This window comes from Carassius carassius, chromosome 12, assembly GCF_963082965.1.
Source record: "Carassius carassius chromosome 12, fCarCar2.1, whole genome shotgun sequence".
In the NCBI taxonomy this organism is placed as follows: Eukaryota; Metazoa; Chordata; class Actinopteri; order Cypriniformes; family Cyprinidae; genus Carassius; species Carassius carassius.
The window spans coordinates 17,076,290-17,098,589 of record NC_081766.1 but is presented as its reverse complement, the minus strand read 5'-3'; the positions used below and the strand labels follow the sequence as shown (position 1 = coordinate 17,098,589).

The window sequence follows — 22,300 nt, the reverse complement described above, 5'->3', positions numbered from 1 at the left end:
ACTTATATGTTTATGTTAGGCTACTCAGTCAGGCGCTCGCTCACTCAGTAATACACGCTGAAGGCGCGTTGCAAAATGGCCAATGCGTTTAACAGACCAGAAATAGAAGATCCTCCAATAACCAACAGGTCTGGTGTTTGGGTGCACTTTGGATTCCCTGTAAGCTATAATGGTGATGGCAAGAGAGTGGTGGATAAAAAAAACAACGATTTGTCGCATCTAGGGTACAGCAGCGGGAATACAAAAAAAAAAAAAAAAAAAACCAGCGGGAATACTTGAAACATGTCAACTCATTTACGCCGACATCACCTTAGTGTGTCAGTATCTGGGAAAAGACGAAAAAAAGGAGAAACATACACACAACAAACTATCCCCGCAGCATTTAGACAGACATTTCCAACGGATTCAAACAGGGCAAAAGACATCACCACGGCGATTGGTTGGCTACATTTACGTTATAGCCGCGGATATGAGACCTTACTATTTACCATTCATTCTATCATCACCATTATAGCTTACAGGGAATCCAAAGTGCACCCAAACACCAGACCTGTTGGTTATTGGAAGATCTTCTATTTCTGGTCTGTTAAACGCATTAGCCATTTTGCAACGAGCCTTCAGCGCGTACTGAGTGAGCGAGCGCCTAGGTTTTAAGAACATGCTTAATGTAATTGAGCCCCGTTACAATATTCCTTCACGAGCCCATTTCAGACAGACCGTAATTCCTGCTTTGTTCCAAAAAACATAAGCCCTATAGAGAACCAATTGAGTAAAAACACACTCAATATAAAGAGTTATAGAGTTCCATATAAAAAGTTACATCTTTGTATTTGTTCATAACTAATATAACATTTTCATTTTTTTTATAAGGAGCTGTTTTTGTTTTATACAGTATGCTGCTAAGAAAACACCATAGAAGATGGGTAAAGAATAGCTCCATCATTGTTCAATGTAAAAAAAAAAAACATACTTTGTTAGTTTTAATAAATAAAACATTTTTTAAAAATCAAGGAAATTTATCTGCCAATTTTTTCTTTTTGCTGTATCTAAAACGTACCGAACCGTACCGAACCGTGACACCAGTGTATCGTATCGAACCGAACCGTGAATTTTGTTTACCGTTACACCCCTAATATATATATATATATTTATATATATAATAAAAAATGAATAAGAAATAAAATAATGCTGCAAAGTTCTCCACTAAATAAAATACTCTGTCTCAAACCAATATCACATAATAAAATATAATGAAAAATATAAATAAATAACTATGATTACAGTGCAGCATTACCAATCCCAGCTTGTAGGCCTGCTCATATTTATATAAAAATATATATAACTTTTCCGAAGTGTAAAGTGCAGCATCAACAGTTTCAGTTTTTAGACCTTCTCAGATTTCGTTATTGCGTTGGACCGATCGGAATTAAGAGCAAAGGTCTGTTTAAATGCCGACGAGAGCCGCGTTTGAATTACGGTTGATTTTTTTCCTAGTTGTAGTGATGTTCACACTCGCGTGATGCCTTTTGAAAACCTTAGAATAAGCTGCAGGGCGGGATTTGCGCTGAACGAGGAGACTTCCGCCACTGAATATGTTCGTTTGGAAACACGAAAATGTACCTATGTTCCGCACACAAAATATTGCAGTCGGTCATTCGGTACACACGTGCACTGTACCGAAAGCCCTGTACCGAAACGGTCCGTTACGAATATACGTACCGTTACACCCCTACACAGTTTCCATTTTTGGTTGAACTTTCCCTTACGTAAGCAGTTTTAGTATAAGTAGCCTACAAGCAGTACTGCAGTTTTATAAATTTACATAAACATACTATACTTTGTGATGTAAATATGTAAAATATCACAGATTTTATGAATAGGCATGTATTGATTATTTGACATTGATTTCTTTGATTTTTAATTAAATGAATTATATATATTTTTTAATATTTAAATATTTAGTTTATATATTATACTTGTTTATTATTATGTTTTTTTATATATTTTATTTATTTATTTATGTGTTTATTTATGTTTACTTATTATTGAACAAGCAGGTATTTTCATTCTTAGAGGTGCGTTAGTTAAATGAAAATAATAAATAAAAATAAATCGAATGAAGAAAATATCACATTTATATAATAAAAAAGGTATACTGTAAACATTTTTTTAGGCCCATAGTATTGAATGGCTGACTGTAGTAGGTGATTTCTATATATAATGATGTAAATGTAAACTCATTAATTGTCTGAATTTCAACATTATAATGGAATCATAGCTACTAGTCATAAAAAGAATTAGGGCTCTTGACCAATTAGAATGAAACGCATCCAAGGGGCCTCAATATTTTGCCCCTTACAAGACATAATTTCATAAAAGAGAGAAAAATATAATCTACAGCAATTAATCCCAATGTGTTAGCTCTTTATCTTTCCATTCTTCCTTTTGTATGACTGACTGAAGTTTGTAAACTGCTGCTGTCACTTAAAAAACTGGAAATCCCCCAACACACATAGGATTACCCTATCAAATTAAGCTCTACTGTACAGTAGAAATGTCAGTTAAAGGGTTAAGTATGTTTAAGGTGGGATATTATGAAAGCAAAAAGCATTCAACAAAACCAATAACCTTGATTTATTAACCTATTAACACAATATACCCCATTTCCCCATGATATGTACTAACAAGTCATTTGCCCACTGGCAACTATAGTTGCTGCTTGGACATTTGACAAAGTATACAAAATATTTTTTTAGATCTCCTGGAAGATTTGTTTTGTTTGGATGATTCTAGAGACCTTCATGATTATGTAGATAAATATATATGTCAACAAAAAGTACTTATTAGTAACATGAAAATTACATTTGTTTGGAAGGGGTTTGCCTTTGCAATGCTTCCTGGAAGTAGGGGTGGGAATTTGACATGTGACAGGAAGGAAGTGAATATCTTTTTTTATTTCTTTTCTTTTTTTTTTTTTTTTTTTTGAAATCCTTTATTTGGGTGTTTGCTTGCATGTCATTGAGAAATAATACATGGATAACATCTAGAACAGTACTTACAAAAGGAAAATGACAACTATAAACTGGAAATTATAGATGCCGGTGGGCTTAAATGGGTTTAAATTAGTACATTTTTCTTACCCCATGGATCCTTTTCACATTTTCAGATTCTTAAAAGCAGGAATCATCATAGTTGGATGAACTTCCATAGAGGGGAACAGTAACTACAACACATAATTTTTGCATTTCCATTTGCTCTAAAAGTTAAAAAGAAAGAAAAAAAAATCCATGTGTTTCTATGAGAATTTTTTTTTTTGAGAAATTGTCGATGGTCAGGAGAGAAAAAGATGTCATTTGATGTAACTCCTTGAGCCGTTGTATTAGAAACACTCACACAGCAGTGTTAAATAGGTTTCTTTAATTCAATGCCAAGATATTATATCACAAGGTACAGTGTTATATGAAAAAGAAAAAAAAACCCTGCATAGTTAATAACAGTGGAAACACATCACCACAGTCTGTGAAAATGGTCCATTGGGAAATTTTGGTTTACAAGGTTTACAAGGTCTGTTGTCAATAGTGTAGTGATCCACGCAGCTTTCCTTGTCTCTGGACAAAAAAGTTTCTGGTTTTATTTTCACCTTCAGTATCTGTCTTTAGGGGAATTCGTGGCCTAGTGGTTAGAGACTCCTAACCCTAAGGTTGTGGGTTCGAGTCTCGGGCCAGCAATACCATGACTTGTGTGCCCTTGAGCAAGGCACCAAACCCCCAACTTCTCCCCGAGCGCAGCAGCATGAAAATGGCTGCCCACTGCTCCGGGTGTGTGTTCACGGTGTGTGTGTGTTCTTGGTAACGTGTGTGCACTTTGGATGGGTTAAATGGAGAGCACGATTTCCGAGTATGGGTCACCAGACTTGGCTGTATGTCACGTCACTTTCTTTCACTATAACGTGGAATATTTCTTGTGATTTGTCCTGTCCTGGTTTTTTTTTTTTGTGATGCTGTACATGACGTGCATGTTTTTGGTTAATTCAGTGTCTGTGTATTTTCCTACCATATAAAGCTACCAACGTCGGTTTCATCACAGCTTGCAGTTTGAGTTTACCACCAACTAATGGTGTAGAAGGTTGAGAGATTTTTTTTTTCACAAATGTACTTTATGGTTTATTAAGTTGAGGGAGGAAGACAAGGTCTGTGAGAGCTGTGAAACAGAGGTGATTATATCAGAGAAGACCGATCTAAAAAAGAAGCACTATTTTTCTTCACAGTAGTGCTCATTAATCATATCTCCACACGAGAATAAGAGAGAAAGAAACTGTGTAAAGCCAAACTGCTTTATCTGCTGAATCCATGTAATTTATTTCTGGAATACAAAAACCGTTTTCATTCTCAAGCAATCCTTCAAATATTCTCCTGTTGTGTTTACACTGAAACAGATAACAGCATGTTGGTTTTAACAACATTAGAATGAGTAAATAAGGACACTGTTCATAAAGGCATTGTTCATGTACAGTTCATTTAAGGCGGGCGTACTTGCTGTCGTACGAGCTCGCAGACAATTTTTTTCTCTCGGGAGAAAATCGCAGATGCTCGCATGGTCGCGGCTCGTACCGTGTTCAGAATAATTACGGGCCGATCTGAGAACGTTACTAGCACCTCCCGACCTTCTGATAATTTTCAAACATGTTTTGGACGCTGTCGGTTTAAATTCGTGGCATTTGTGCGGTTGCACAAGACGATTTAGTGATCCATCTGAAGTTGACCAATCAGAAGATGACAAAATCCACATATTATGTATATAAATAGTCTGTATAGTAATTTTTGTTAATTATACAGTTCTATTTTTTTATTTGTTATTCTGAATTGTGCCAAATATGCCTTTCAGCTTTGTGAATTAATAGACCTTATGTATTTCCAGTAAAATGAGCAGAAATTCAGAAATAGCCTTCTCACATATAGTTGTGTATGAAGAACAAAAAGTCCATGCTTTTCTCTGCTTTTCAGCCATTCTCTTTTCCGTGTCTTCTTTTCTTTTTTCGGATGTCACAAGCCAAAGAAAACGATTTTGTCCTCAGAATCCATATTTTTAGGAATGGCGCGAAACATAATGCTTACGTCAGAGTTAGTAAAATCGTAGTAAATTTGTGTCGTGTGTGACTGATTTCCATATAAACTCAATATTGACCTGCGAGGCCTCAAGGCGTTCTGACCTCCAGAATGGCACCGTGTACGCCCGCCTTTAGAGATGCTCCTCAGCGGTTAATCGCTGTAATTGTGTGTGATATATTAGTTTATTAGTCTATTGTCCTCCTCGTTCATATTCTCTGCTTCTCTTACTCTGTTCTATTCTCTGTTATTACTTTGGCAATAGGAAGCAATTTTGTTATGCCAATAAAGCACTTGAAAGAGAGAGAGCGAGGGTCCGTCTCGACTGCATTAGCCCGTTTCAGTGCGCCTCAGACTGATTCTGCTGAACATGAGGAGCAGATGAAGGTTTCTGTTTACGCCCACACTCATAATGTTTTCATATTGTAACTTTTTGCTGGTTGTTTTCTTTTTCCCTTTGAGAAATGCTCATGGTGTAGGCTTAAAGATTTTATTTTTAATGCAAACTTGCAGCCTCTCATTTTAGATGTTGTTATTATATATATATATATATATATATATAGATATATATAGATATATATAGATATATATAGATATTTGTAGGATTGGGTGATATGTATTGGCTCATGTTTTCCCTGAGTGAGTCCAGCTGTGAAGTCAAACAGAAGATCAATATAACACAGAGACTCACTGAATCACTTCCAGAAACAACATAAACAGGCTCTCTAACACCTTTATTTAGACATTGATCACTCATCCCTCTCCGCAGAGGACTCAAAACCACGATCTGGAAAAGAGTTCATTGCTTCTTTTTGTTCACTGAGAAAAATTGAGGTTATCATGAATGCAGTTTTTGACTGTACTAAAGCATAAAAATACCATAGTATTTTTGCAGAAATGTACAAAACACGCTAAGTTAACATGCTTTTTTTATCTGGAAAACAATGCTACAGTCAGTTATTCTCCTTTGAAAATGTGTCTTCCGGGCCGGAATGTCGGTCTTTGTTTTGGTTTGTGAAACCCGCCCACTGCCAGTTTACCTAATTGCATCACATGGGAATATTAAGCCAACCATAATTTTTTCAGCATTTCATATGAGTGTTTTCTCATTCACTGTCAGAGTCAATGGTTCTCGCTTGCTAATGATGGCTGCGGCTGCAGTAAACAAAATATTTGTGGTCACTGTTCAAAGTCATACGGGTTCGGGCACCATAATACATCTAAAAATTTCATTAAAACAGCTCGACACCGCTTTAACTCGGCACGAAGTTCTGGAAAAACTTTGCCCAGATCTTTTCCCATCCATTCTCCCATCTAATCTAAAACTTTGAAAAATGTATTTCACCGATCGATTGGACCAACCAACACAAGTTTCGAAAATGAAAATAGGAAATTGATTTTAACTGCCTTCTCTCGGAGCGCGTCCAGTTTTTTATTTTATTTTTTTTTTTATGAACGCGCGTCACACAGCAGCTGCAGCTTCGGACACACACGCATAACAGCAAATAATACTTCTGCACAGTGTTTCTCTTTTTACAACAGAAATGTGAATTCTGCCGGTATTCAGACAGTCTCATGTATACAATACAGATTCGGGCTAGAATCGCCTACGTATGCGATTTTTTTGTTGTTGTAGAAATCTCTAATCGTAAACACAGCCATGTTGAAGCCTGCAGTAAATGTTTTGAATTATGGCAGTCCACTCTGCTTATTTTTTTTTCTCGAGAATGTTGCACTGTTTGTCAGTGTGCACGAAACTTCACACCAATAAATCATCAGAAATATTGGTCTTTACCAATATATTGAATCTTTACATTCCTCCTGCCTGTTGTCCGTGGATTAACCTATATTTGGTGTTATTTGCTGTATAAAATGCATCTTTAACCCCTGCATGCAAAATATCGATTTTTCAATTGATTCAATGAACACTTGTCACTCAAATCAAACAGGATTTTTTTCAAAGTGACAACCCAAGAAAGCAAAGTAAACCGTCTCTCATTTGTAGGTTGCATTGATACCTAGCGGTGGATGCAAGTAAAACAGTATAACAGTACCTCATTTTTTTTTTCTTCCCACCTGAAATTCATGCAATAAACATGTTTTTGACAAAGATTACAATTTGTTTGTGGTCTATATAGCCTGCATCAAAATGAGGTTTGCAATGATGCGCCCGAAGGCACGGGTTGAAGACCCAGTCAGTGACATCACGATATGCTCATTTGTTTAAATTCATACCTACGTAATCACCATCACCAAAATGTTACTTTTTTTTTTTTTTTTAATTGAAACTTGAAAAAAAAAAATATAGACCTACCTACTGACCCTTTTTTTTTTAATTTTTTACTGTTACTGCAAACCAGAATATTTTAAGGATGTCCTTATTAACCATTAGCCAACAAGATTATTTTAAATTAGAATGGATAAGTGTCTGTGACCTGTTAAAAATAGTAACATTTGTTTCCTGGGGATTAATTTTACATATGCAAAAAGCAACAAACAACAGAACATGAGGATTCACATGGTCTTCCTATCACATCACGCACTTGCAGCGCTCCTGTGAGCGGAGAAAAACATAGTAAAGTTATTTATATATATATATATATATATATATATATAAAACGAATAAATAGTCCTATACTATAAATATATTTTATTCCTAAATAAAAAAAATGAACGAAAAACGCAGTTTCGGTTCATTTTTGTGCTGCATGAAAGGAAATCAGACAGCAGGAAGCGGCATCCTATTTTTCTTTAGGCTTATTTTGTGCACAAAATTAATTTTTATTGTGAATGTACACAAATAAAGGCAAACTGTTTACAATTCCAATTATCTTTATGACTAAAAGGAGTAGTTGCTTCCACTGTTTATGACTAAAAGGAGAAGGCCCTGTTGCTTCCACTGTTAGAAGGAAAAAAATACAAGTGATTGTGCTAGTGTTGCATGCGCGCACACAGTTAAGCTTTGCTATGTAGCCTGTTCATTATCATAATAAAATACAGTCAGTCAAACATATGGAAGAAAAATAAACACTGCTCAGTTTAAATATTTGGTGTAAATAGCCTGCCTTGTTGGCTGAAGCTTTTTACACTGACTCCGCCCACTAACATGTGATTCCAGTGGCGCAGATGGCTAAATGTGTGACATGTTTGTTTTGACGCGAACGACCTGGATTCAAATCTGCCTTCTGGCAAACTTTTTTTCTCACTTTTCAAATTTCAGATCACATCAGAAAAGCATTTATTTTCAATAAAAATGAAGAATATAATAAAAAAAGTTGAAAATAAAGTATTGGGTAGGATTAGGTTAGGTGTAGGGAGGGCTTTATTGTCCCAATAAGGTGGCATTAATTGAATAATTTGAATTAAAATTACAATTTACACTCAATAAGTTAATATTGTATACTGTTTTACAGTGTACTACAATACTGAAGTGCAGATTATTGCCACTATTTGCAATAAATAGTAAAATTTTAACAGTGAAAATAGAATCTATAGCTATTTGCACTTAGTGTAAAAAGCATATCACAAAAAATGCACATAGAAAAAAATTTACACATAGTGCAAATAGCCGCTGCCTTAAATATTTAGTAAAATCTGTGTTGTTAAGTGTTATCATTTTGTTTTACATCCATTGGAATGCGAGTGAAATAGGCTTCATAATAAATAATTTGGTATTCAAATACGTTGCCAATATGTTAACACAAAGTGTATTCTATAGTCTTTGGGAAACATATGATTTTGTGTCGAATGAGAGACCCAATGCTGGTTTCAGTTTCGTTTTAGCCTAAATGAATTCGTTTTGACTTGTTTATATTGCTGTAACTTCTTATATTTTTTATTCTTGTTTTTAAATACTGTAAATTGAAAAGATTTGTTGTGGAGTGAGGGGAACTAAAATAGACTAGCTATGTTTACAGTGCTAATTATAATGTTGGTAAACATTTTGCGTCGGCATTAGACCTATTTTTGAATTAAATTGTAAAAATGTAAAATTGTAAAAATGTATCTCTTTCTCTAAAAAAAACAAAAAAAAATTATACACGTAGCGTATTTTAACCATACAGCAAACCTTTTTAAACATTTTGATAAATTACTGATAATAAATAATTAAATGACTTTTTAAATCGTTTAACTGTACAATAATAATAATACAATTATTAATCTGTCAAACATCTTAACGGTAGGTAAGCGGTTAACCAGGTTTTCTTTTTTTTTTTTTTTTTTTACTAACTACTGGCCTTGAATTGAATGATATGAAATCTATTAAATGTGACATAACAGATAAAAACAAGAAATAACTACATAGGTTTTTTTTAAAATTCACAGTCGATGTTGGTCACTGTCCGTAGCATTCCTGCTACAGTCTATCCCTGTGTAATTTCAGGGCGGTGTGTGTTGTTTTCTCTGATGTCACTGAGGGGTGGTGGTGGTGAGGGTTTAGCAGCGGTGGGGGAGGGGAGGTCATATTTGGAGCGCTCCCATGTGTGAACCACGACGTTACAGGGTCATATTTGAACCACTCAACTTTCCTACACTCTTTTACTTGCATACATCGTGCTTATTTCTTGTCAAAGCACACAAAATGCAACTTTGCTTCTGCAGCTGTCTGTGTCCCTGCGGTGGCTCAGTTTAACTCCACTGCAGACTCGCACCAGTAAATCGAGTCCTCCAGGTCCAGGACACCCACAGGGTACAGCCATCTAGTGGCAGTCTAAAGAGAATAATCTTCACCTCACCTTTACCTTCACTGAAATCTGTCAACACTCACATCCCCTCCTGTTGAGCGTTTCAGTGAGTTCTCATTTCATTGACTCTTATTCACTATATGCTGATGGTCAAGATGAATGGCCTGGTTTTCCTTGTGCATCATTGTAGGTGTTCCCTGCATTAAAAGGGAGAGTGATGGAAACAGCTAAAGAAAGAAAGTGTGCAGTGTGAATCAACTCATGTCCATGTAAGTATTAGTGGAGAGGGAACGTTTTAATGAAAACTTACTTAGCCTGCCCCCTACTGTTGCCCAAGAAGTGCTTTACATCCTCTGGAGTTCAGCGTTGTGTTACTGAGAGAAAACTCACTCAAAAAGTCTGTTTATGATCAGTACAGAGGCAAAAATACATTAATTTAGATTTTTATAGGTCTGGAAATGATCCAGAAACACGTTTCTTTATGCCATCAAAGAGTCATTAAAGGTCAAGTACTTTATGGTTCATACTGCCCCTAGTGGTGATAGTTAACTTCAGTCAGAACAGCATTCACATTCACACAAAAGTCTTTTTAAATTAATTTTTTAATTATTATTTTGCCTCCATGTTGTTATAACCAATCAAACAGACCCTTTTTGTCTTATGTTGTGTCGAGAGATCAAAGCTTAATGCTAATTAAATCAGACTAATTCACTTTTGGCTAGTCACTGACAGTTTGTCTGATAGTTCATATTTAATTTTATGAACAGAAAAATTTTTTTTTATCTGAATTTAAAAAAAAATATATTTTTTTTTTCTCCGTGATATTGATTTGGATATTATTCTGCTTTAAAAATGTTTAATGAAGCAGAGTAGCTGATGCCTGTGTGTGTGTGTGTGTGTGTGGATCTGTAAAGACCTTCTCTGTGTTTATGTAGATTGATATCTCTTTTAACTATGTGCTGCTGTAGTTCATCAAACGACCAGTTGGTGTCTCTGTTTAGCCTTTTAAACTTTACTTCTTATCCATAATAGTGTTTCAGAGGGTTAGTAAGCATACAGACCCTGCACAGTAGGTCAGGTTCATGGCTTTGGCATCATAAATGCATTTATGGAGCATTATTTACACTAATCCAAATTTCTATGGACTAAAAATCAAAATCTGCGAATTATCACTGTATGTTTAAATGAGAAACTTGTTTCAAACTAAAATTATATTGCGTATAAAAAGCATGATTTTCTAGTCCATAAAGACCTGCTTCTGTAGAAAACGTTTGATGTATTTTTTTTCCCTTCTGTCTCCTGCAGGCTCAGAGTTGCAGTGTTAATACTGTCATCAGCACTTAAAGCACACTGAAAGACCTCCTCCCAGCAGAGCGCTACACAAAGCAGACCTGTAACACACCACCTGCCCCTCCATCATCATGATCACCTCAGAGCTGCCGGTGATACAGTGAGTCCCGCTTCATTTCCATTCACACACTGGAGGTCACGTCAGCTGCAAAGAAACCACAGGTCAATGTTGGTAGTGTAAACTACAACTAGTTTTTGGTAATTGAAATAAAGCTTATACGTATTAGAACTTTCAACTTAAAAAAAATCCTTTAGTACTAAAATGACTAAAGCTAAAACTGAAATAAAAATAAATTAAAGCTATTATATTTGTTATAAAATAAATATATATATATATATTATAATATTATTTTAATGATTAGAATGAAGTTTGCATAATACTAACTAGCAGTATTTAGTGCACTTCATCAGATGTGGACATCTTTCATTGGATGACTCGGATGTTTTTGCCTGTGGCAGAGTTCATGTGGAGCTCATAGTGTTTTCCTCCCAGGGACTCCGTTGAGTCGGGTCAGGACACTGTGAGTCTCAGTATGAGTATGAGTGAGCTGGACGACATTGGAGATGGAAAGACCAAGAAGAAGAGAGGAAGGCCTGGCAGACCACCTGTATGCCTCACACGAAAACTGTTTCCTTGAATTGCCACAAAAAAAGATTATGTATTATTCATAGTTTAACTTTAGCATTTTTATTCCCCCTGACTCCAGGCACCTAACAAGAAACCTCGGAAGTCACCATCAGAAAAGGGTCCGATGGGAGTCCAGCGGGGGCGGAAGGCCAATGGGATGTCCCAGCAGAACGGAGAGGGCGATCCTGTCACTCTGTTTGAAGTGGTCAAACAGGGAAAGAGTGCTATGCAGGTATAAAACACTAATAAAGTCATAAATGTTGATAATAAAATAGTGTTAGACTTGTTCACTACCATTCAACGTTTGAGGTCAGTAAGAACTGCATACATTAACACATTCATTTGAACAGCCCTAATTATAAAATGTTAAATAGTATGTATTTTTCAGTGTAAAATGAAGAGTGAAACGTATATCTGGTATCCAAATGTTTCAGATCAGGAGCAGATGTTGAATATGTAACAGCTGGAGGTGTGCAGTTATTACATCCACCATGTCACACTCACTTAAACTCAATTAAAAATTCAGACTGTTCTGCTTATGGAGCAAGTGTTGAGCAGATTGTCCGCTGTGTTTATGTAAACAGTGACACAGTTGTCCATGACTCTTTCAGTCGGTCATTGATGATTGGATCGAATCATACAAACAAGACAGAGATTTAGCACTTCTGGACCTCATTAACTTCTTCATCCAGTGCTCCGGCTGTAAAGGTACAAATACTTCACGCTCATAAATGTCAATCAATAATAATAATAATAATAATATATTATTCATGATAGTAGTGATTACTGACCGTCCTTCATTTCAGGCACTGTAAGAATTGAAATGTTTCGCAACATGCAGAATGCTGAAATTATTCGCAAAATGACAGAAGAGTTCGACGAGGTATCCTTTCTGACGGATTTACAGAATCTTATGTAGTCGTATAATATTTGAACTCTAGTCTGAGTAGGTCATTTTTGTGCTGTCATGCAGGACAGTGGCGATTACCCCTTGACCATTTCTGGCCCGTTGTGGAAGAAGTTTCGCTACAACTTCTGTGAGTTCATCTGCGTCCTGATCCGTCAGTGCCAGTACAGCATCATCTACGATGAGTACATGATGGACACGGTCATCTCTCTGCTCACGGGTCTGTCAGACTCACAGGTCCGAGCCTTCAGACACACCAGCACTCTAGCAGGTAAACCCAAATCTGAGATGAGAATTACAATTATAAATCCGGTCTCCATGTGGGTTTCATCCAAAATAGAAGTTTGCTTTCATGTTCAAAAGCAAAAAACTGAAGACAGCCATCGATATAAGTTTTGTAATTGTATTAGTATTGTAAGACAGCTGAAGTAGAGAGAGATATTTTTAGATTCTGTTAAAATTAACAAAGTTGAGATTGCATCCCTGTCCTTTGTTCTTTTGGTTTCAGCCATGAAGCTCATGACAGCTCTGGTGAACGTAGCTCTGAATCTGAGCATAAACCAGGACAACACACAGAGACAGTATGAAGCCGAACGCAACAAAATGGCGGGAAAGAGAGCCAATGAGAAACTCGAACTCCTACTTCAGAGGAGGAAAGAGGTATGAATTCCTACACACTCTTGTCTTACTCCATCGAAAATTCAATTATAGTGGCCCATATGAAATACTATGCACAGAACTTCACAAATCTGCAGATTTCCTCAGAAATTAAACATTTCCTTCAGAAAGTCATGTACATAAAGGGATTTGCAGAAAATGTGCAATAAATCTGCAGATTGGATTAGCAAACAGTCATTCTATTGCTGATCGTTTACTCATATGAACAAACTTTCTCACCAGCTTCAAGAAAACCAAGATGAAATCGAAAACATGATGAATTCAATCTTCAAGGGAATCTTTGTTCATCGTTATAGGTGATCAGACTTGTATGCCTCCACATTAATAGCGTGCATGTAGCTGTGGATGTCTGGGCTTATCTTCTGTGTGACTGGCAGGGATGCAATAGCTGAAATCAGAGCGATTTGTATAGAGGAGATCGGTGTGTGGATGAAGATGTACAGCGATGCCTTCCTGAATGACAGCTACCTGAAGTATGTGGGCTGGACCTTACACGACCGGGTACGCCATCTGACTCCGCATACACAAGCAGCAGCACTATTGTCCCTGTAATATTCCTTTTCAGTGTATTAATATCAGCATCCTCCATTTCCAGCAAGGTGAAGTACGGTTGAAGTGTTTGAAAGCCTTACAAAACCTCTACACAAACCGCGAACTGTTTCCAAAGCTCGAGCTCTTCACAAACCGTTTCAAGGTAAGAACGCTGTTCAGGAGAGGTATCACAGTTCTCTGAATGTGTTCTCCATGTTGATGATGATGATCAAATCTCCTGACAGGATCGGATCGTGTCTATGACGCTGGATAAAGAGTATGATGTGGCTGTGGAGGCCATCAGACTGGTCACGCTGATCCTTCAGTGAGTAAAGCTCAGATGCTGAATGTAACTGCAGTCTGGAGGCTTTCCTCCATCAATTGTTCTTCATTTGTTCAGGGGGAGCGAGGACGCTCTGTCTAATGAGGACTGTGAGAATGTCTATCACCTGGTGTACTCGGCCCACAGGCCTGTGGCAGTGGCTGCTGGGGAGTTTCTACATCGAAAGTGAGCCGGCTAACATCCTCTAAACAACATCCAGTTTTTGAATATTTATCTCTTTGGCTTTTGTCTGATTATTTAATTTCAGTACATTTATTTAAATTTTTTGTCATTTAATTTTCATGATTTTTTTTCCTTTGGGTAGGTTGTTCAGCAGACATGATCCTCAGGCGGAGGAAGCTCTGGCCAAACGCAGGGGCAGGAGCAGCCCGAATGGAAACCTCATCCGCATGCTGGTGCTCTTCTTCCTGGAGAGTGAGGTAACGCCACAACTGATGAGAATAACGATGGGTTAACACAACATTGGTGTCCTGAGGTGGCATCAGAATCCAGCTAGTTTCATTTATATTGGTCTAAATCTTTAGTTCGTGTCGGAGCTAACAGTGTGTGTTTGTATTTACAGCTGCACGAACATGCTGCCTATCTAGTGGACAGTTTGTGGGAGAGCTCTCAGGAGCTGCTGAAGGACTGGGAGTGCATGACCGAACTGCTGCTGGAGGAGCCAGTGCAGGGCGAGGACGGTACGGCTTTCACTGCTGACCATAGCAGATTATATTAGACAGAACGCATAAGAGAGATTGGAACTAGTTTTGACAAGGTCGAAAAGTCGTTTAAAAAGCTGTGCTGTTTCATTAGTTGTTTTATGTTCCAAAATTGATTTATTTAAATCTAGCTGTAAAGCACGGCTCTTTAACTCCAGTCCTAGAGGGCCAGTGTCCTGCTGAGTTAGCTCTTATCAAACACACCCGAATAAGCTTTTAAGGTTTTAAGGAAATTAAGGCATTCAAAATTGCTTTTCAACATTGATGATAATAATATGAAATGTGTTTTGAGCAGCAAATCATCATATTAGTGAAATCTCTACAGGATTGTGTGAAACTGAAGACTGGAGTAGTGGCTGCAAAAAATGCAATTTTTCCATCACAAGAATAAATTGCATTTGAAAGTCTATATTATACAATATTTCTGTTGTTACTGTAATTTTGATCACATCAATGCAGCCTTGGTGAGAACAAGAGACATTCAAAAACCAACCCCAAACTTTTGAATGGTTAGTTCGTCAGCTGGGGAAACGGTCAAAAATCCCTATACAAAATATGACTTTGAAACATCAGCTCACTCGCCTTGAGAAATAGGGAGTAAAAGGTGCCCCATATTTTCTCCCCTAATTGAGTAGGGGTATAACGGTATACAGAAGTCACTATTCGGTATGTACCTCGGTTTTGGGGTCATGGTTCGATACCAGTTTTTTACAACAGGAAATTTATTTTTCATTTATTTTGAACAGAGAGTAATGGCAGAGATTGTCTTACTATAGGGAGATGAGAGGGTCTGTATTATTTACTACTGAAGAAAGCGTAACGGTCAACTTGGTTCATGTGTGCCTTTATAACCAATCACATTACAGCCTTGACATCACTGAATTTCAGTCAGAGTTGTGCGACACTCAATCGCCATTCACGCTCAAGTGTTAGCATTAGCCGTTTATGCTTTTTTTGGCTAAAGGTTGCAGGCTTGCCTTCTAGTGGCTTTAGTAAAGCTATATACCAAAACATATAGACTGACTTTATTTGTCGTCTGACTGCATTCTGTGATGTTTCGGGACAAATACATGTACCGTCACAGCAGTTTTTGGGTGAGAAATCAGTGTCATACATCTACTTCTCTTAAATGTATGCATCTGCAACATAAGCACGTCTCTTTCTGTCTGACTCGGTTTGTCTTCAGTGTTGTTGGACCGGCAGGAGAGTGCTCTGATTGAGCTGACTGTCTGTACCATTCGTCAGGCTGCTGAGGCCCACCCGCCTGTGGGGAGAGGGACTGGGAAAAGGGTATGACCTTTACTTGACAAGCTACACTATATAGCATTATTTCCATCAGTATTTAGTGAAGTCCGTCTTGTTGTGCAGGTTTTGACTGCAAAGGAAAGGAAGATGCAGATCGATGACAAAAACAAATTAACGGAGCACTTCATCATGGCTCTTCCCATGTTACTCTCAAAAGTAGGATGAAAAGTATCCAGTTTTCAAGCTCGCATACATCATACCCAGGTCAGTCATATGCTGATAAACCCGTTCTCCATCTACAGTACCAGACAGATGCAGAGAAAATAGCCAACCTTTTACAGATCCCGCAGTACTTTGACCTGGACGTGTACAGTGCTGGGAGGATGGAGAAGGTATGCAGTTTCTCCAGCTGGATCTCTATAAATGCTAAACCTTAGCTGATAGGCTGCATCTGAATGTTCCAGCACTTGGAAGCGTTACTTAAGCAGATCAAGTTCGTGGTGGAGAAGCACACGGACATGGAGGTTCTCGAGGCCTGCAGTAAGACCTACAGCATCCTGTGCAGTGAGGAGTACACCATCATGAACCGCGTGGACATCGCCCATAGTCAGCTCATCGATGAACTAGCCGACCGCTTCAACCACTCGGTGGAGGAGCTGCTGCAGGCGGTGAGGGCAGATCTAGATCTGAGAGATCGTCTGTTCAAGTATCAAATCAGTTACAAGAGATATTGAGAAAGCACTTTATCAAAGAGGAGACAGCTTTAAAAATGAAATAAAATAAGGCATGGTTCAAGTGTTAATAATAATAAATAGAATAAATAAATAATTGATTTAAATAAGGAATACAAATTATATGTAATTATAAGTAAGTAAATAAATGAAAAATCTGACAGTACAGTATAACAGTGAGTAGATATTTCAATAAATAAATATTTTCCAAATAATATTTTTTGTATATTTATAATAGTCATTTTTGTCTGTGGCATTTAAAAGATTGAAAACCTTGCTATAGACTGCTTTTACTTTTCTTTTCTTTTTTTTATTGACTTTTATAGATGGCTGAACAGCCATGGTCACAGTTTTTGTTTTTGGTTGAACTATCCCTTTAACATTTCAGTGACATCTCAGAGCTTCATTCATTGTTCTCTCTTTTTTTAAAGTCTCTTTTAGGCTGTTGAAGTTGAGTTTGTGTACATTGTGTAGAATTCATAGAATTGTGCAAGGGTCGCTAGTCAAACATTTGTGAAGGTCTGCCTCATTTACAGGGGGAAGAGGCGGATGATGACGACATCTACAATGTTCTCTCCACTCTTAAGAAACTCACAGCCTTTCACAAGTATGTTGCGGTCTTGTTAAATCACCATGCAAATGCAAGTTACTTCTGACCACTTTAGTTACTGAGTGCTAATAAACAAGCAATGTGTCTGTCTCTCCTCTCCATCAGTGCTCATGACTTGACACGATGGGATTTGTTCGGGAACTGCTACAGGTTGCTAAGGACAGGAATAGAGCAGGGCTCTATGCCAGAGCAGGTGCGTCTGTTTCAGATACGAGACGAGGGAATCTCAGGATGCCTATCAAGAACATGTCCGGGTCACACTTCAACCCAAAATTAAAGGAACAAATAAGAAATTACATTACATTAAGAAAAAGACATAAAAGAACTGAGGACAGTTCTCAGAAGTGTACATTTTAAAAAAGCAGTATTATTTCAATGAATTACACTACTGCTCAGATGTTTGGTGATATAAAAAACAGTCATATTAACTGTTTTTATTTGAATATGTCATTTAATATTTGAATATGTATTGAATATGTAATGTATTCCTGTGATGGCAAATCAGCCATTACTCCAGTCCTCAGTGTCACATGATTCTTAAGAAATATTTTGAATTTACAGATATGCTGCTCAAGAAACATTTCTTTTAATACATTCCGGAAGAATGTTTTCTTTGCTGTTTTACGGAATTGAAAATGAAACATTAATTTATAAACATTTGGCACAATTTAGTAGCATTTAAAAAGTTTGTATAATACAAAAAAAAAAAGTAATCATAGTGCTATAGTTGACCAATACGAATCAAATATTCCAGACAAAGAAAATATCTTGAAACTTTTATTTGATTTTGCACTTTATAAACTATTTAGTGGGATTCTAATGTTTTCAGGTGAAATTGCAACATTGATTTCATGTAGATAACATTGTCCTGATAACTCACTGAGTGTGTTTTGTAGATCGCAGTACAGGCTCTTCAGTGTTCTCATTACTCCATACTATGGCAGCTTGTGAAGATCACAGAGGGAGCTCCATCCAAGGTATCTTTAAAGGCATCTGTTTAATGATTTAACTTCTTATTTAGCAGATTGATTTGATGCAACAAATCAATCTCATCCTATATTGAAGGTGACTTGGCTGAACAAGCATAAGAGGGCTGTTCATTAACTGATTATTGCAAACTCAAACCAAAAGCATAACGTTTTCTTTGATTTCAGGATGATCTCCTAGCACTACGGAGGGTTGTCAAGTCTTTTTTAGCTGTGTGCCAGCAGTGTCTTTCAAACGTCAACACGCCGGTTAAAGAGCAGGTGAGCTCCTTCGTTCATCCTTCCATTCAGGAAAGATAAGATGCGTCTGTGCAGTAGTCATTCATGCTAACACTTCCTCCAGGCGTTCATGCTGCTGTGTGACCTGCTGATGATCTTCAGTCACCAGCTCACCACAGGGTCCAGAGAGGGTCTGCAGCCTCTGGTCTTCAACCCAGATAGCACCCTACAGAACGAGCTGCTCAACTTCATCCTAGACCATGTGTTTATAGACCAGGATGACGAGAATCAGAGCATGGGTGAGCCTACAGTCAATATTAATGACATTGTATATTTGAAAAAAAAAAGATATGTGTAAATAATGTTTAGAAGTGAAATTCAAGTGTTTTCACGTTCGCTACCAGAGGGTGATGAGGAGGATGAAGCTAACAAGATTGAGGCCTTACACAAGAGGAGAAACCTCCTAGCTGCCTTCAGCAAGCTCATCATTTATGATATAGTAGACATGCCAGCCGCTGCAGACATCTTCAAACACTACATGAAGGTAAGATAAGCAGTTATCATCTTACCTGACATGCCCACTGTCATGAAAGCAACTAATCAGATCTGAGTTCAAGCTGCATTTGAAATCAGACGATGTGATTTAAGCACTTAAATGAACAGAAGCTGCTTCTGGCAAACATCAGTGCCTCATAACCGTAACCTCATAATGATTAGTTTAACTCTCATTGGTATAAAGTTGAACGTTTCTTAGCCTTTTAATGCTCTCACTGCTTGTTCTGCTCCATGTCAGTCCCTCATCCAAACATCATCTCGCTCACTCTGTGCCAGTGGACATGCATTGTATAATGAACTGCTATCTACAACACACATTCTAGGGAAGTTCTTACATATTTATCAAACTGTTGTAAACCGTGTGTAGTACTACAATGATTATGGAGACATCATCAAGGAGACTCTAAGTAAGACCAGGCAGACGGACAAGATACTGTGTGCCAAGACGCTCATCTTGAGCTTACAGCAGGTGAGGTGACAGCCTTCATTTTGAGGGATATTCTAACATAAGGTTCACATGATATCTGCATTATTATTTCAGATCTTGATTATTCTACTAACCCTGCTATTTTTTCTGTTCTTCAGCTCTTTAATGAGCTCATCCTGGATCAGGGGCCTAACTTGGACAGGACCTCATCTCATGTGAGCGGCATTAAGGAATTGGCCCGTCGCTTTGCCCTCACCTTTGGCTTGGACCAGATCAAGACCAGAGAGGCTGTGGCCACACTGCACAAGTACCTTCTCTTTAATATTTTGATTATTACTCATCAAGCACAAAATTGACCTTTTCTTCATTTTACCTATCACAAATAATTCTGTTGTTTTCAGAGATGGCATTGAGTTCACCTTCAAGTATCAGAATCCTAAAGGACCAGAGTATCCCCCTCCAAATCTGGCCTTCCTGGAGGTTCTCTGTGAATTTTCCTCCAAGCTTCTTCGCCAAGACAAGAAAACAGTGTAAGTTAGTCTGAAAAGCACTTTGTTTAATGTTTATTTGGTTAATTACCAATGTTTGGTTTAACGCTCATTTCCTTGAGCTTTGACTTTGTAAAAAGAGACTTTGACTGACTGTAAAACATCGTATAATGATGAGCGAAATGTCTTTTCATTGGATGGAACCTCTGAGAACATGAGCAGAAAGATTGCATTCATGTATATAAATGACGAAGAAAAAAATGATATTAATAGAATATTCATTTGGCTCTCTCAGGCACTCATATCTGGAGAAGTTCATGACTGAGCAGATGATGGAGAGGCGGGAAGACATCTGGCTGCCGCTCATCTCCTACAGAAACTCTCTGCTGACGGGTGGAGATGAAGATCGCATGTCCATCACCAGCGGCAGCAGCAGCAGCAAAGCTGCATCCGTACGGAGCAAGAAGGGCCGCCCACCACTGCACAAGAAACGCATCGAGGGTGAGGATGCCAGTAGATGTAATCATACTGATGTGAGACGCGAGGCCTGTGGGTTGGTTCAGTTGATCGAGATGCCTAAAAGTAAGCAGTCATGGGCTGTTTTGTGTGTGGTGTCGTGGTTCTGCAGAGGAGAGTATGGAGGGCTCTTGGATGATGAGGAACGACACCCTTCAGACCCCTGGAGCCCTGCAGACACCCCAGCTCACCTCCACCGTGCTCCGAGAAAACCCTCGGCAAGCTGCTGAGCACCTCTCTGAGCAGAACTCTGAGCCCGGCTCTGAATCCGACTATGTTCATAAGTGAGTGCTCAGTCTTATAATGCACTACATACCCAAAAGTTTGTGAACAACACTGGTTGTATTACGTCAACTATTATGAGTGTAGTGTAAAGTGCTTTTCCTCTCTGCCAGTCCTCAGATGCAGATGTCCTGGCTTGGCCAACAGAAGATGGAGGAGGTGAACAGGAAAGAACGCACAGCCATGAACTACATGAAGGCCCGTAGCGGAGGAGTACGGCAGACTGTGTATGTGGAGAAAGACATGTGGGGTGTTTCACATGAGGAACGTGCAGTAGTTAATGTTACTTTAATATCTCTAATCTAGACGTGGTCTCATGGAGGACGACGCAGAGCCCATCTTTGAGGACGTCATGATGTCATCGCGAGGTCAGCTGGAAGACATGAGTGAGGAATTTGAGGACACCATGGTCATTGATCTGGTAATCAGATGATGCTAGCAAATAAAAGCATGTCAGAGTACATACGTAATTATATATAGAAAGAAATTCCAATCTCCTCTGCAGCCTCCATCCAGGAACAGACGTGAGAGAGCAGAGCTGAGACCGGACTTCTTTGACTCTACAGCCATGATTGAGGATGAGTCGGTAAGGCTTTAACTCATTAATTAATGTACTGAACACTGCCCTGCATCATCATATTTGCTGAAGAAATATACTTTTTTCTTATTAATTTTGGGGTGCTGAGTCCAAAAATAGTGGCTGTTTTGCCAGCAATTTTTTTCCAAGATGCAGGCTGTGAAATCAGCAGACCTGCATGATTATTCGAAATAAATCCAAAATCATATGACTTGTCTGAATATCAAACTGCAAAGGCTGCAGTTTCAGTAAATATGTGCAGTGCACATTTTAGAGTGAATCGCGGCACTGTTTTTTTTCACAGAAGAGCTCATGATCCAGTGTTTTCAGTGTCTCGTTTGCAGTAAAAATATATCAGCTTAAAAAAAATATATCAATGTCTTAAATTACAATTAGATATTTCCCCCAAATCATGCGAACCTAATTATCAACAAATAATCCCGTCATTTTTTTCCCAGGGTTTCACTATGCCCATGTTCTGAGGTGCCACAACAGATGGAAAAGGAGTATCTCAAGCGATCAAAGGCCTGAAGAGACATAATTGACAAAACAGTGCAAGCACTGGTGTCCAGGTTCTGAGATTCAACCGTCCTCTTTTATCAGATGCCACATCAGAGGAGCTTTTATTCATCCAGAGATTATTTTAACAGATGCAGTCCAGTCATGTCACATACAGTGTTTTTTTTTTTTTTTTTTCTGTTGATCAAGTTCTTCGTCAGCTCATTTGAATCGCACT

At 38.0% G+C, this 22,300-nt stretch overlaps 1 protein-coding gene across 1 annotated transcript in view; it reads left to right on the top strand.

Moving 5' to 3' along the window:
• LOC132154943 (cohesin subunit SA-1-like) overlaps nt 1-22,102 on the top strand; it is a 40,104-nt gene extending 18,002 nt beyond the window's left edge. Inside the window, exons 2-34 of the mRNA XM_059563683.1 lie at nt 11,096-11,240; nt 11,634-11,748; nt 11,848-12,000; nt 12,380-12,476; nt 12,575-12,651; nt 12,742-12,946; nt 13,184-13,335; nt 13,576-13,649; nt 13,731-13,854; nt 13,949-14,047; nt 14,130-14,209; nt 14,285-14,392; nt 14,532-14,646; nt 14,790-14,907; nt 16,115-16,218; nt 16,297-16,389; nt 16,476-16,565; nt 16,638-16,841; nt 17,441-17,511; nt 17,620-17,707; nt 18,411-18,491; nt 18,669-18,761; nt 18,844-19,018; nt 19,124-19,263; nt 19,642-19,743; nt 19,860-20,008; nt 20,103-20,231; nt 20,485-20,690; nt 20,818-20,989; nt 21,101-21,214; nt 21,294-21,408; nt 21,493-21,573; nt 22,023-22,102. Of these exons, the coding sequence (XP_059419666.1) occupies nt 11,212-11,240; nt 11,634-11,748; nt 11,848-12,000; nt 12,380-12,476; nt 12,575-12,651; nt 12,742-12,946; nt 13,184-13,335; nt 13,576-13,649; nt 13,731-13,854; nt 13,949-14,047; nt 14,130-14,209; nt 14,285-14,392; nt 14,532-14,646; nt 14,790-14,907; nt 16,115-16,218; nt 16,297-16,389; nt 16,476-16,565; nt 16,638-16,841; nt 17,441-17,511; nt 17,620-17,707; nt 18,411-18,491; nt 18,669-18,761; nt 18,844-19,018; nt 19,124-19,263; nt 19,642-19,743; nt 19,860-20,008; nt 20,103-20,231; nt 20,485-20,690; nt 20,818-20,989; nt 21,101-21,214; nt 21,294-21,408; nt 21,493-21,573; nt 22,023-22,046 (3,777 nt within the window). The 5' untranslated portion in view covers nt 11,096-11,211 and the 3' untranslated portion in view covers nt 22,047-22,102. The remainder of the gene's footprint in view (nt 1-11,095; nt 11,241-11,633; nt 11,749-11,847; nt 12,001-12,379; nt 12,477-12,574; nt 12,652-12,741; nt 12,947-13,183; nt 13,336-13,575; nt 13,650-13,730; nt 13,855-13,948; nt 14,048-14,129; nt 14,210-14,284; nt 14,393-14,531; nt 14,647-14,789; nt 14,908-16,114; nt 16,219-16,296; nt 16,390-16,475; nt 16,566-16,637; nt 16,842-17,440; nt 17,512-17,619; nt 17,708-18,410; nt 18,492-18,668; nt 18,762-18,843; nt 19,019-19,123; nt 19,264-19,641; nt 19,744-19,859; nt 20,009-20,102; nt 20,232-20,484; nt 20,691-20,817; nt 20,990-21,100; nt 21,215-21,293; nt 21,409-21,492; nt 21,574-22,022) is intronic.
• The last annotated feature ends 198 nt before the right edge of the window (nt 22,103-22,300 follow it).